Source organism: Camelus dromedarius, chromosome 26, assembly GCF_036321535.1.
Source record: "Camelus dromedarius isolate mCamDro1 chromosome 26, mCamDro1.pat, whole genome shotgun sequence".
Classification (NCBI taxonomy): domain Eukaryota; kingdom Metazoa; phylum Chordata; class Mammalia; order Artiodactyla; family Camelidae; genus Camelus; species Camelus dromedarius.
In genome coordinates this window covers 7,626,215-7,640,056 of record NC_087461.1, presented here as the reverse complement: position 1 = coordinate 7,640,056, position 13,842 = coordinate 7,626,215, and the positions used below count along the sequence as shown (strand labels likewise).

Below are 13,842 nucleotides of genomic sequence, written 5' to 3'. Positions count from 1 at the left end.
CAGCTCCAACACAGTGCACCCAGCGCTATGTGACTTTAGACTGGGCCTAAGGAGGGGGTCCCCAAATTGTATGTAGGTGTGTGTACGTGCATGTGTGTGCATGTGTGTATACATGCATATGTGTATGTGTATACGTGTGTGCATGTTTCTCCTCATTCCCTTCCCTGTCTCAACATGTTGTAACATTGTTGGCTTCTTTCTGATTTTAACATAACTTAAAAGAAAAAATTCTAAAGAGGCTAAAGATTCAGGAAGAAAAGGAACATTAGCATCTTAGGGAATAACTTTCTGAGGACACGTCTTCCCTTTGTATCTGAAATACATGCATAATGCTAGTCTCCTCTAGAGTAGGGAAGAAACTTTTAAATTCACTTTTAAATTATTTATTGCACTGGTTTCCTTTTTCCTATATTTTATTTCTTTTCTTTAGTAGCAGAACCCTTTTAAAAATAAGTTCTTATACATATAAAGCCCCCGTACACAAACAGATAAGAAATGTAGTATTTTATCAGCGTAAATGTATAGGTTTGATTGATTGATTGATTGAAGTACAATCAGTTACAGTGTGTCGATCTCTGGTGTGCAGCACAATGTCCCAGTCATGCATATACATAATATATATTCCTTTAGGTTCAATTTTATAACTTTATTTATTACAAGTGCTGTCAAGGGGAGCCCAAGTGAACGTGTTGGCAGTTTGCCCTGTGTTCACATTTGGTATCTGTTAGAGGTGGGTCTAACAGATAGAAGTTGTGTTTCATGATGGTTTCTAAAATACTAGCGAGACCTGGGAGGATTTGGGGGAAACCAGATTGGAAAGCATGAGTCCAAAGTGACCTCAGTGAAGTCCGGCCATTGGACTAACGTGCTGTGAAATTTGGAGGAAAAAATCTCCATGCCTTTGCCGAGAAACACAGTCACCCAGACAGCACCAGGCGAGCTGTCTGTGCTCTCAGCCTGGCCTGCCTCCTCCACCTTTGGCTTCAGACTGTGGCCACCGCCAGGGCACATCCATGTCTCCACCTGAGCACGGGAGCATAGGGGTTACCACTGTCCCCTCCCCAGCTGCCCTCGTGTCATCGTCAGGGACAGTCTGTGTAGCTGGACTGCTGCCATCCCCTTATCCCTCTCAGCACAGTTTCTCTTCTGATTCCCTTCTAAACTCTGAATAGGCAGTTGGGCGAATAGCACGTGTTTCCGAGCTACCAGCTGTGGGCAGTAGCCTTCCTGAGAGCGTGCTCACAGCGCTGGCGCTCAGCCCCCTGGGTTATCATCCTCTTTTATTAGCAGGACATCATAAAACCATAAACTCAGAACTGCCTCAGCATTTCACACCCATCGGCCATAAAACCGTGGTTTGGAGGGGCGATGCCTATATACACATCCTCCTGAAAAAAATTACCGACAAAGCAAAACATGCTGTTGTTTCTAATCATGAATCTAATCTCAGATTTGAAGAAACTCGCTCTTGGTTTCTCAAGAAAGAATACAGAGTTGCCCTTATTGCACCCTCAAAGAGATTATCTCTGTGTTTTTTTTCAGTTACGTATACAATATATGTAAAGAACACTACCGAACACAGATACCCTTATGAATCCCCACCATGTAAGTGCTTGAACACTGGTTTCTTCTGTTGAATGCACTTGATTTTCTAAAGCCTGTGACTGACCCCAGCGGGCTGTGTCACGGTGTCAGTTACTGATGCAAAAAAGCAAAGGAATGCTCAATTCGGTGCCGCTACCTCCAAACATGGGCATGTTCCTCCAACAGCAGGGAACATTGTACAGTGCAAGTTCCATCCTCCTAAGTCTGAAACGGAGCTGGTGGGAGACAGTCGTCCGAAGCAGACTTCTCTTCATCTCTGTTTTTCCTTCTTACTCTTTTTCATCTTTTAAAAAAATAATAATAATTTGCCTCTCACTTTGCCAAGAAATGGCCTAATATTCCAGCAGATTCAGTGAGCTGCCCCAGATCGTGCTCACCTGGCCCCGATCCTTGTTGTCTAGAGGAAGCGCAGGCAGCAGCGCTGCACCTTCCCCGGGTCTCTGGGTCAGTGTGAGGGCTGTGCCGGTGCCAGGGCGATGCTGCTGAGCCATTCTGGGCGCCTCCCGGCTTGGCAGAGCCCTGGATTCATGTTGTGAAATACAGGACCTCACTGTGGGTATCGGCACAGGAAAAGCACAGGGCTTTTGTGGCAGGAAAGGAAAAGGAAATGATGCTTTTCCCCAGAATTCCAGTGCATTATTTTGGTCCCCTTTCCCTTATACTCACGTGAGTGCACGTGTTCAGAGCTGGAAGCCTCTAGGATGCATTTTGCATTCAAGCCCAGCATCTTCAGTCGGGGGCACAGGGTGTGTGTGTGATGAACCAGGCCGTTGGCACCTGGTTGTCTGTCGTCAGCAGTGTTCTGCGTAGGCATGGCTTCTAAATCTGCCTTGTGATGACCTGCCGTGAACCTGGAACAAGCTCTCTGAGATTCCCCTTCTAAGGTGCCTTTGGAGGCTGGATTTGCACATCAGTGGAACTAGTCAATAAAAGTCACCAGACTTCATCTCTGTTCCCAGACAGGTGAGTGCCTTCTTTCCTCCAAGACTCCAAGGCACCTATTCTCATGTTAAAACATCCAGAGAAGTGTATATTACCCTTCCACAGCAAGTTACCAAAAACCCCACAGAAGGAAATCACAACATTCTCTTAAATGTGTTAGTGTTTCAAAGCCTTACTAAGAAATATTAGAAACATTGCAGGTAACCAGTTGAAATTTGTTAATTTTTCATATTCTTTTTCTGAGAGGACTATTATGTTGGCCAAGTAGTCTTGAACTTTTATCTTCAGGACAACCTGCATCTTACCTTTAAATCAGATCGATTGTGAAGGAAATGTGCTCAGCCAGGTATTTAAAGGTGAATCCCTTTTCGCCACCTAAGGCTGTCACTAACTCAGTCACTTACTGGTGCATATCAGACTTTGTATTTGAATCACTTGGATTTTTTTTAAAAAAATTCTGATGCCTCGGCCACATCTCAGGCTAATTAAATCGTTATCTCCAGGGATGGACCAGGTATCAGTCTATGTGAAAACTCCGCAGGTAATTCTAACATGCAGCCAGTTTTGAGACCCACTGGTAATTTATCACGAGTGGTCATAGGAGGAGGAAAGAAATAAAGTCAAATCTTCTAGTCTTTTTTGATTCAGGTGTCCAGCTTTTGCGTGTCTCTGGTCCACAAGACTTCAGGAAGGCCTGAGTTAATTGTTAATTCATTGATTCATTCTTCCACAACGTCCACTGAGTGCTGGTCCGTGCTAAGCACTGGGGTTTTCACACTGATTTGGACCTAACCTACTTCTCTTTTGAGCTGAAGACAACCAGGCCTTGGTTGGAACTTCTGGAGCTGTTCCAGACATGGAACAAATCACTTGATCGTTTTTCTGTCTGCTCAGGGCATTGTAAAGGCTGACTATGGGATAGGGAAAAGGTCTTTTCCATGAAAATGGATTCTTATCTCAAGAAATTCTATTTCATGCCTAACTGACAGACTTAACCCACGCAGAAGAAGAGCCTTTTGAAGCATGAGTTGTAATCCAGGTTTCTGTGTAGCAGGCAGCATCCTGGAGAAGACTAAATGTTGGCTAAGAATCAAGCGCTGTGGGATCATATACACCTCAGGATACTTGCCTCATTATAATTTTAGATTCATCGATTGCTAGAGTTGGAAAGGACCTGAGGGAGTATCCTGTTTGACTGGGTAATTTCTCGATGAGGAAACTTAAGACTCTGGAAAGTGATGTGACCGACATACGGTCCCTTAGAGATGGAGCCAGCCTTGTTGGTGCCCCTCCCATGGTACCATCCCAGGCTCCAGCCCTGCCTCCTTACGTACAAATGCTGGCCAGTTCTCCACCCCGTGCACCCTGCGTTGCACTAAGGATGCCTGAGATGCTTTTTTGAAACTATCATCAGCTGTGCCCAGGGTTTTAATTTTGTTGTTTGTTTGTTTGTTTTTAAGGATTCAACGCAAAACTCATTTCACAGAGAATATGACATGTGGTGCTTAAGCCTTAAGCAACAAAACTGGCTTGCATGCTTAAGATGTAGTTGATTTAGGTACCTGTCTTTTGCTCCTTAGTTTCCTATTGATTACAGCTCCATCTGCTGGCAGCAAAGAAAAATTATCTGACACTTTGGATTTTGAATTCTGGTCTTCCCTGGAGTAGCCTATATTCTAAACAGACAAGATCTCTCTCTATATGTGATGTGATACATATATGTGTATATGTATAACATTTTTACCTCTACACATGGATATATGTGTCTCTATATAGATAATGAGGCCTCGTAATTTAATGTTCATTTAACAAATGAGGAAATCAAGTCAAAGTAGTTAATGACTTGTCCAAAATCTTGCATTTAGATTCATCACAGCTGAGACCCAACCTATCCATCTCTTGATTGCTTGAGCAGTTAAACTAATCAGTTTATGTCTCTTGTGTCCAGCATTATGGATACATTTTGCTGAATCAGGTGTTGGTTATTTTGGTCAAGAATCTTTTAAAAAGTACCTCTTTGTAAAAGTCTGGCAAAACAACAGTCCATCAGCCTTTCTGTACTTGGCTTCAGTGAGAGAATCAGGCTCTAATGCCCTAAGGCATTCATTGTATATACTGAATTAACTTTCTCTCCCATGCAATCAGTATGGTGCTGTCCTTGCGAGCATTGAGAAAATAGTCACTCGAATCATTTTTCTCTGTTCTATGGTTCACATGAAGAAACTCTGTTAAAAAAAAATAGAAGGTAAAAACGTTCCTCCCATCCTAGCACCCGTTTTGAGGTACTAGTTACCAGTTTGACATGTATCCTTCTAGACTTTTAGTCTCTGCATCTAAAACCATTTGCATATGTACACACATATGCATACAAACAGATGGCTGCAATGCAGTGTGTACAACACGGTGATAAAAGGAGTGGGGTTGCCCAGAGGAGAGGGGATCAGTCCTGCAGGAGGTAAGGAATAGCAAGGGGATCTCAGTGGAGGTGATGGAGAATGGGTCTCAGAGGATGAGTCGGTGAGTGAGAAGACAGGAGAGGGACGAGTACACCTATACGGTCAATGAAGGTGGGCACAGGTGTGCGAGAGCTGCCCGGGCCCAGTAAAGGTTTGGTGTGAAATGGCAGCGGAAGATAGGATGGAACGGGCAGGTGAGGACCAAGCAACGTGGGACCTTGTAGGTCATGTCAGGTCGTTATCCTTTATTCCGGACTACGGGGAGCCAGCAAAGGATTTCAAGATAAGACGTTTGATCGAGTCTGTATTGTCAAATGATGGCTCAGGAAACAGCATGGAGCATGACTAGAAACAGAGCAAGACCAGAGGGAGGAAGGGAGGACAATTAAGTGATTATAAACTAGGAGCGATCGTCTATAAGATAGGAATAATAATGCCTGCTTTGCAGAGTGGTTGTGGGACTGAAATGCGATAACATCTGTGGACGCGCCTGTTAAGTTATAAAAAGGAAAGGTATTATTATTTTAAACACCATCTGGCAAATATTTCAGCTCTATCACTTTCCCTTGTGACTGACAATATCCTGATTTTCTCAGCATGCTTTCCTGTACTGCTTATAATGGGAGGGAAAAAAAATCTGACCCAAGAAAGGAGGAAATGATTTTGTTTATTTCAGAAAAAGAAAACATAGCCTTTACTTAGACAAGTAAGAGTGTTTGCCAAGACATCAGAATATTCTTCAAATATTTCTGAGGCCACTTGTCATGCCAGAGAACCACGGTGTCTTTTTTTGTGTGAATGAAATTTCAAGTTTCTGGGCTGTTTTGAAAAAAATAGTGGTAGGTGGTGACAGATCTAGTCCTTTATGGTCTTTGCTTCAGAGGGACTGTGTTTCCCCGAGAGAGAACTTTTTCCAGACTGGACGGTTAACCCACAAGTGCTTGGCGGAGGTGGATAGGAGGCTGGTCACGGCTCATTGACATAACTTCTGCCTTGCGCCCCTGTGCCCCTGAGCCGAGGTCCATTCCTCCACCAGCTTTGTTCTGTCTTCGCTGCTAATGACCTTGTCTCCTGTCTGCCACTTCTAATTATACTTCTGTCCATCTCTTACCCTCCTGGGGCCTCTTAACTTGAGCAGGAGGCAACCTTTGCCAATGAGCACACAAAGGAAAAGTGTTTTCTTGCCTTTTCCTTCTGATAATTCTCCTGATGCTTATAAATGCTGCCATGGCTTCTTCCCCGCTCCAGATCAGTTAACCGTGATAGGATGAAAAAAAGCAAAATATGTTGGACTTTCTCTTCCCTTTTGTGTTTTTCTAATTTTCTTTGTTTTACATGGAGTTCAAAATTTGTGGCTCCTTAAACTGTGGAGAATTAAAGCAGAAGGGGAAATGACACCACTGTTGTTTCATAGAAGTGTGTGTGTTCAGCAGAACGCCTGTCCTTTGGATTCTGATGTTCCCTCCAGCTCGGGGGCTTTGAAATGGGGCCTCCTTGTGCATTTGGCATGGTTTTTTGCATGAATTAACTTTAAAACGTTTTCCTGGCTCGTTCTGGGGTTTTCTTGCGTGGCTGTCAGTTACCATGCAGGCAGAAGTCTGCATCAGTGCCTACATGCTGTTTTCCCATTTGGCTTTTCTCTCCCTCTCTCTGCCTGGGCCCACCTCTTCTGTCCACTATTGGAGATTATGGAGATTTTAGTGTGGATTACCACCTAAACCATTTATCCTCTGTACAGAGATGTGCCAGCCAGTGTTTACTTTGGACCTGGTAGATAAGTGATCAAAATTAAGGGAGGTTCTTTTCATCGCCAGGTTGCTTTTAGTGACATTATTCCTTTGAATTATGCACATTTTAGAAAGGTTTGCTGTTTGGGCATGAATATTCTGTATGTATGAAGGTCCTCCTGGCTGTGTTTTGGAAAGACCTACTGGGATTTAGCTATGCAAGGTTGGCAGAACTTTGGTTGTCCATTGGCTTGTAGCTAAGATTCCCCACCTCTTTTCTGTCCACCTTATTCCCCCTTCGGATGACACCAGCAGATGTAAGCTGGTGAAAGGCTCTTCCCAGGTATAATTTCTGGACTCCTAACTGTTCCCCCTGCTTCTGAGTACCTCTGCCTCTGGTTCACTTTGACCTGGGGGATTTCATCCTTCAGGATATTTACAGCCACATACCCTGAGCACTTCCAATACATTGCAGGGTAGGCCAACGAATCTCTACCCACCCTCCAAAAGTGGATATTATATTGTTAGTTATGAAATTTAATACTTTGACTTTCAGTGTTATAATTTTATACAAATAACTCTGAACTTATACAAGTTCTTTAATATTCTCATTATAAGTTAGCTAATAATGGAGTTATACCATGATTGCTTGAACATGGGCTTGAGAGAATCTTAGCAATTTCAGTTATCCGTTGTATGACCTTGGAACACTTAGCCTCTTGGGATCTTAGTTTTTGTCTTTTAAAAATGGGTAGAACGATAGCCACTTTGTAGAGTTGCTGTATTAAATGAAATTCTTAAAAATACTTAGTATGGTCTTGACACACAGTTAGCACCCAATAAATGGTATATATAAAGCATCTATGTAAGTGGGGCCTGAAGAAAGTTACAAAATTAGTTCACTCGATTTAGATGTGTTACATGCCAGCAGACCAAGGAAACTGCACTTATCACAAAAGGGCCACAGTTGAAATGTTTGAGAAAACAATATAAGAGATGTTGGTAAATTTTCCAAACACAAAAAAGGTAGAATATGAGATGTGTAGATAGGAAAGTTTGACTCCAATGCCCAGCAAAGTTCTGGAATGATTATAAGCAGATGGCTTATAATTATTTAGTTAAGACTGTAGTGGTTGCTAGGAGTCCCCATGGGTTTACTAAGAACAGATCTTCCCAAACATCCCATTTCCCTTGCAGATAGTATTATGTGGTGTGCAAAACTGAGGAATGCCATTTCAGCAAAGAATCACATTGTCCACTTACGTTTAGTATGTAACATGGGCTAGACGATAGTTCTGCTGGGTTTGCAACTCAACAGCCATTGAAGTCAGCTGATTAGTGTCTTGTTTTCCTTGATGGGGTTCTCTGGTGGAGTACCATGGAGCTCTGGCAGATAACTTTCCCACTTAAGACTCAAACTAGGAATTTGGATGGACACGTATGGGATGGATGTGTACCAACAAAATATGCAGATGGCCCAAATTTGAGAGGAGCAGTAAATAAAATAGATGGGAGAATCAAACTTCAGAATATTTCTGATCATCTGAAGCATTGCATGGAACCCAAAAAGACTGAAGTTTATGAAGCTAAGGTGAAGACATGAAACTCAAGCCAGAGTAAGTCTTGTGCGGTAGAAGTTCAGGTAAAAACGATCTGATTATTTAATGGACCCTGACCTTTGTCTTCTCCCTCTCATCCATCCGCTCATCCTTTCAGGAAATATGTATTGAAAGTACTGCCTGCTGTGCACTTTCCTTAGCATTGGGGAGACAGCAGTGAACCAAACAGTCAAAACCCCCCACCTCCATGGAGTTTATATTCTCTATATGCCAACGGTTGTGCACCTGCCTAAAACAATGAACCTGTAGTTAGACTTCATTTGCAAAAGTATAGTATTCAGCTCATGATGGTTAATAGCTCTACTCTGCTTTTAGTACCCTGTTCTTGGTTCTGTATTTTATGTTGGGATCATTACTTTCACTTCAGAGTCCTGTAGTCTGAACAAACAAGAGTGACAGCGGCATGATGAGCGGACCATAAACCATGCTGGGGAGATAAGAAGAGTAAGCGAAGTAGGGAAACTATATCCCTTGGATAGTTGCAGGATATGTGAGAACAGGGTGTAAGCTGGTTCTGTGTGGCTCCCGGGAGTCGATACTAATTATAACGAGGCTAATTTCTGACAAATATAAGAAGGACCACCTGTGAAGTGTCATTGCTGCAGCCGATGCCCAGCGTGTGACCTCCATGAGGGCCGAGATGTGGCTCTTGTGATTCCTGGTACTGGGCCTGGGACATGGTGGGCTCCTGGAAGATGGGTGGCTGGATAGTCACCCGGCATTTTGTGAAGATAACCTAGATCACTAAAGTAGTATTACCATTTGAAGTTCAGTTTTTATAGAATCTGAGGGTGGAATGCAGTCCCTGAGAAGGGTGGTGGGAGGTCAGAGCGCTTCCTTCCATCACATTCTGCCGTTTACATGTTAATTACACCGCTTTTCTTAAGAGACATTTAAGAGGCCATTTTAGGATTTCTTTGAAATTTCTGACGTGCTTATTTCACACATTACCCAATCAGCTCAGCCTCCATCATTTTTTGAGGCCTTCTCCATAATTCTGAACCACATGGGCCTGGCTTTCTCTGAATTTAACAGCATTTTTGCAGAGGATGGCATTTCATTCTTCCCTAATTGTTTCATGAGTCTCTCCATCAAGGTGATAAGAGTTTTGAGGGCTAAACCTTATTTTCTACTTTCCTGTGTTCCCCCAGACACAGAGCAGAAGAAAGTCAGGAAATGGCAATTGCTTGCTTGATTGATTCATCAGCTAAGAGGGACAGTCAGTAGCAATATCATTTCAACCACTGTGAGAACTCATAGCAGGTTAAATAGACTTTAATTTCTCCATCCCCTGCATCCAAAGAAGGGATTTCTAGTCTTAATTTATTAGTCTCCTGCTTTGGCTGGCAAGTGCTTTGTACGTAGTTGGTTCCTTGTATACAGCTGAATCACTTCCAGGGCTCAGACTGTCTTCTTGGCTAAACCTCTGAGGGGAGCCGGGGCTGCAGGTACAAACCCCTGAGCCCAGTTCGGAGGCTCGCTGTAATTCGTGTACCCAGAGTGGCCACATCTAGCTCCCAGGTACATTTGCATTTCAGATAAACAACGATGTGCTATTTGGGACGTACTTATATTTTAAAAGTATTCACTGTTTATCTAGAATTGAATGGAACTGGGTGCCCTGCATTTTATTTGGTGATGCTGCACATAACCCCATTCCTTTCATGTTCCCATAGCTCTAAGCTCTGAATTAACTTCCAAATTAACTCCACTGAAAGAAAATATTTGTGCCTAGGTGATTGATTCCAGTGACATTTTTCAATTTGAAAAAAGGGGAAACTCCATGTACTATATACTGGTTTTGGTCATATTCTTTCAGAGGTATTCGATAATGATAATTCCACAAACCTCTAAGATCTCGGCAGTCCCCAGTTAGCCTCTCGTGGTTTCCTTGGTGGCATAGTCTATTTGGTTCATATGATACGTTGCTAATATTATTTTGCTCAGGGGCCGCAGAAACTACTGGTAACGAATAAATAATTAGGTTCTCGGCACAGGAATCTGGTGAAAGGTGAATTTGGTATAATCTGTCTTCTCATTTGCTGCAAATAACTGCATTGACTGCTAAGAGCTGAGGCAATCAAAGCAATGCATCGCCTCTCTTAGTTAATTAGTTTTGTTCTCTTCTTTCATCTTCTCGAAGGGAAGATAATATTTGTTCCACCTTAGAAACTTCTTTTGAGGGGAAGACATCTCACACTTAGGAAAATCACATCTGTTTTCCTGAACTAAACAATGATTCTTGCTGTGTGGTAGCAACAACCTTTAAGTATCATGTATTCATTCAGCAAACATTTATCAAGCAGCTCTATGCTAGGAAACAATGGGAGTAACATGGTGTCCCTGCTTTCAAGGGTTCATGGGAATCTGCACATTAAATGCTTGCTTTTAAATGGCACAGCAGTCATTTCAGAGAAAAAGCTTGTGGTAAGAGCTAATTAGCTCATAGAGTAATGAAATGATTCTTCTCTCAAATGCTTTAAAGGAACACCAAGCTTTACATTCTGAGCAGAAGCTATTCCTAATTGGTAGTTCAAGGGGCTAGAATTAGACCATTTCCTTCTCCTTCTGTTCAGTACCTAGGCCTTTGCTCTCAGAGTGTGGTCTGCAACCAGCAGCACCAGCAACTCCTGGGGTCTTGTTAGAAATGCAGGCTCCCAGGCCCTGCCCTGGACCCACTGAGCCAAAATGTGCAGTGGGACCAGAACCCCAGGTGGCTCACGTGCACACAGAGGTTTGAGAAGCACTGGTTTGATACAGAATTTCTCCAGCTTCACTTTGTGCAGGCTGATCATCTGAGGAGCGTGTTAAAACAGAGTTCTGGCTCCAGCCCCAGGGATCCTGAGTCTGTATGACGGGGCGCAGCCTGAGAACGTGCATTTCTAACAATCTCCCAGAAGATGCTGGTGCTGCCTGTTTGGGAGCCGCTCTTGGGGTAGCACCAGTCTAGTTCACTCGGGGTACCGAACTGCCCTTTGTTGGTGGTGGTGATGACTGCCCAGTGAGGAGGTCAGTCTGGTTTTCCATCGCTTACACTGGGGTCATGAACATGACTATGAAACTTTTCCCTGGGACATCTAGGCGGTTATGGGGATAGATTTACAAACAATGGCCTGTTAGGGCCAGTCTGTGATGGCCACTGTGAGAGGACAGAAGAGGGAGCAGTTAAATTCTCCTCAGGGGCCCAGCCATCTGAGCTGGGCCATGCAAGGTAACGGGGATTTGGCCCACTCCTCTGTGAATAAATGCAAGGAGGCTGTGATACACAAGAAGCAGTGACAGCGCATCCAGTAGTGCTACGTTGTAGGATACAGAGCCTCTGGAATGGAGAGGAACAGAGAGCAGGAGAGATGGGTCTAGACGGGGGGAAGTTTGGGGACAAGACTGAGAGGAGTCTTAATGTCACATTAAGGAGTTTAGATTCTGTCTCAGAACTTTTTGCAGTAATGACATCTGTCTTTTAAAGTTTTCAGGTCTCACTGTACTTACTATTGTGTGTGCTTTTTTTTTTTTCTTTCAGGATTAAGCATGAAAACATTGTGGCCCTGGAAGACATTTATGAAAGCCCGAATCACTTGTACTTGGTCATGCAACTGTAAGTAACTTGTTTAATTGATGAGTACAGACCGGGGGTTGCAAACTCAAATACCTAAAGGGCCAGCTGGTAAAGACACTAACGGAGTGGGCCGGCTAAGACCACAGGGAGTGGTGAGCACTGTGAGTCACCGGGGAGAACCCGTCCATCTAAAGACAGCAGGTCGAACACTTGATCTCGCCTGCAGCTGCTGGACCAGACTGAAAATCTCGAGTCCTCACAGTGGAATCTGATGCTATTACTGCAGGGTCAATGTATTTATAGGATGTCTCTTTAGCTTATTATTGTGCAAGGTCCAAATGTTGCTTCCTGAAAACACTTCAGTGGGCCCACTGTGAAGTACATTCTGCTCTTGTCTCCAGGAGAAACTCCCACCCTTGTCTTCATCTCTAGGGAGGCTGGGGGCTGACAGCAGATGGTAGCTTGTGTTCTGTCCCTTCCCTTCTACTCTCCTGCTGGCGGATAAGTACACATGGGATTCATGCCAGGCATGAGAGGCATATAATTGGAGTCAGGCTATGACATTATCACCCCCATTAGACTATTTCTGCATTCCAGTAACTCTGGAGATTACCAGAAGTTGGAAGAAATAATAAAGCTAAATATCTAGGTAGAAACGTTACTTGAATGTGTGTGTGTGTGTGTGTGTGTTTTAATGTGAGATGAAATTAGCCTCCCTACTTTATTCTAAGTGATGTAATTCATAGGCGTATCCCAGGACTAAATTTATTATAATTAAGTGATGGAAACTGTGTAAGAGTGCTGCATTTTCACCGCTACCTGAGTAAATAAATTCTGGAACACCATGCTCTTGAGCTGAGGGGACAAAGAAGATTTTTGTTGAAGGTTAAAATATATACTTAAATTTCAGTATTTATTAATGCTTTTCAGACTTTGGATTCCCCAAGCTATTTAAAAGAGTTGAGGGTCAGGCTAACAATTTATTTTTCATCAGTTCTCCTTTTCCTTACACATGTTTAAACAATACATTAACTTGGAATCGTGTTAGGATGCTAGTAAGTGTTTATCAATGCCTTTATTTAATCTTTCATTACCTTTAAAATACTTTTAGTAGACTATGACATTTTTGTATAAACATTTTTTTAAGTGTCCAAGTTGGAAGCTTATGGGTGACTTTTCTCTGACATGATAGTCCGAGGTGGTGACCAGCAGTTTAACAGACTGGGGACGGTGTTGTCAGCTGTGATTCAGCCAGTGGCTGCTGGTTCTGTGTTAACGTTCAGTTACTTAAGTGCAGGCTTTCCTAGTTCCTTGCTATTTTGTTTATTTTATGATTGGTCACATTTCTGGTTCTTCCTGGAGAGCACAGGAGTCCTCAAGTTTGATACACTCCCTAGAAGCTTATGTGATTTTGTTTTATACAGAGTCTACCCTTAAAGAAGTAGGTGAATCACTTTCCTACCAAATATTGACTGCTCAATAGGAAAAATATGACATTTTGGTGACAAGAAAAAGCCTCACAAGTGTCAGTAGAATATTTAAATGTATGCTTTTTTTATTGGCGATGCCAAAAAACAAAGTACTAACACTTGAGTCCGAAGCTATATGTATTCACTTGCTCTAAGTTCTCTGTTTATGAAACGGTCACTAAATAAATCAGTGGAAAGCACCCCAAATATGTACATCTCAACTCTGCCTCTTACTAGCTGGGTGAATTTGGGCAAATAACTGGGCCCCTCTGAGTACCAGTTTCTTTAACGGAAAAGAAATTCATAATAATAAGATTTACATTAGAGGACTAGAGTGAGTACTGAATGGGAAAAACGTGTGAGAAATAAATAGCCTGTTCTAAATAATAGGTCCTCCGTGCAGACTGCTTTCTTTCTGGACATGATATCATTTCATCAGTTTGTCTCTGCAGATGGTCTGTAATTTTA

The 13,842-nt window shown here is 42.8% G+C and overlaps 1 protein-coding gene across 2 annotated transcripts in view; it reads left to right on the top strand.

Moving 5' to 3' along the window:
- The window catches only part of CAMK1D (calcium/calmodulin dependent protein kinase ID), a 344,198-nt gene that overhangs the window by 207,269 nt on the left and 123,087 nt on the right, over positions 1–13,842 (top strand). For both annotated transcript variants that reach the window (XM_031444848.2, XM_031444847.2), the window contains exon 3: positions 11,870–11,944. In XM_031444848.2, coding sequence (XP_031300708.1) covers positions 11,870–11,944 — 75 coding nt within the window. The remainder of the gene's footprint in view (positions 1–11,869; positions 11,945–13,842) is intronic.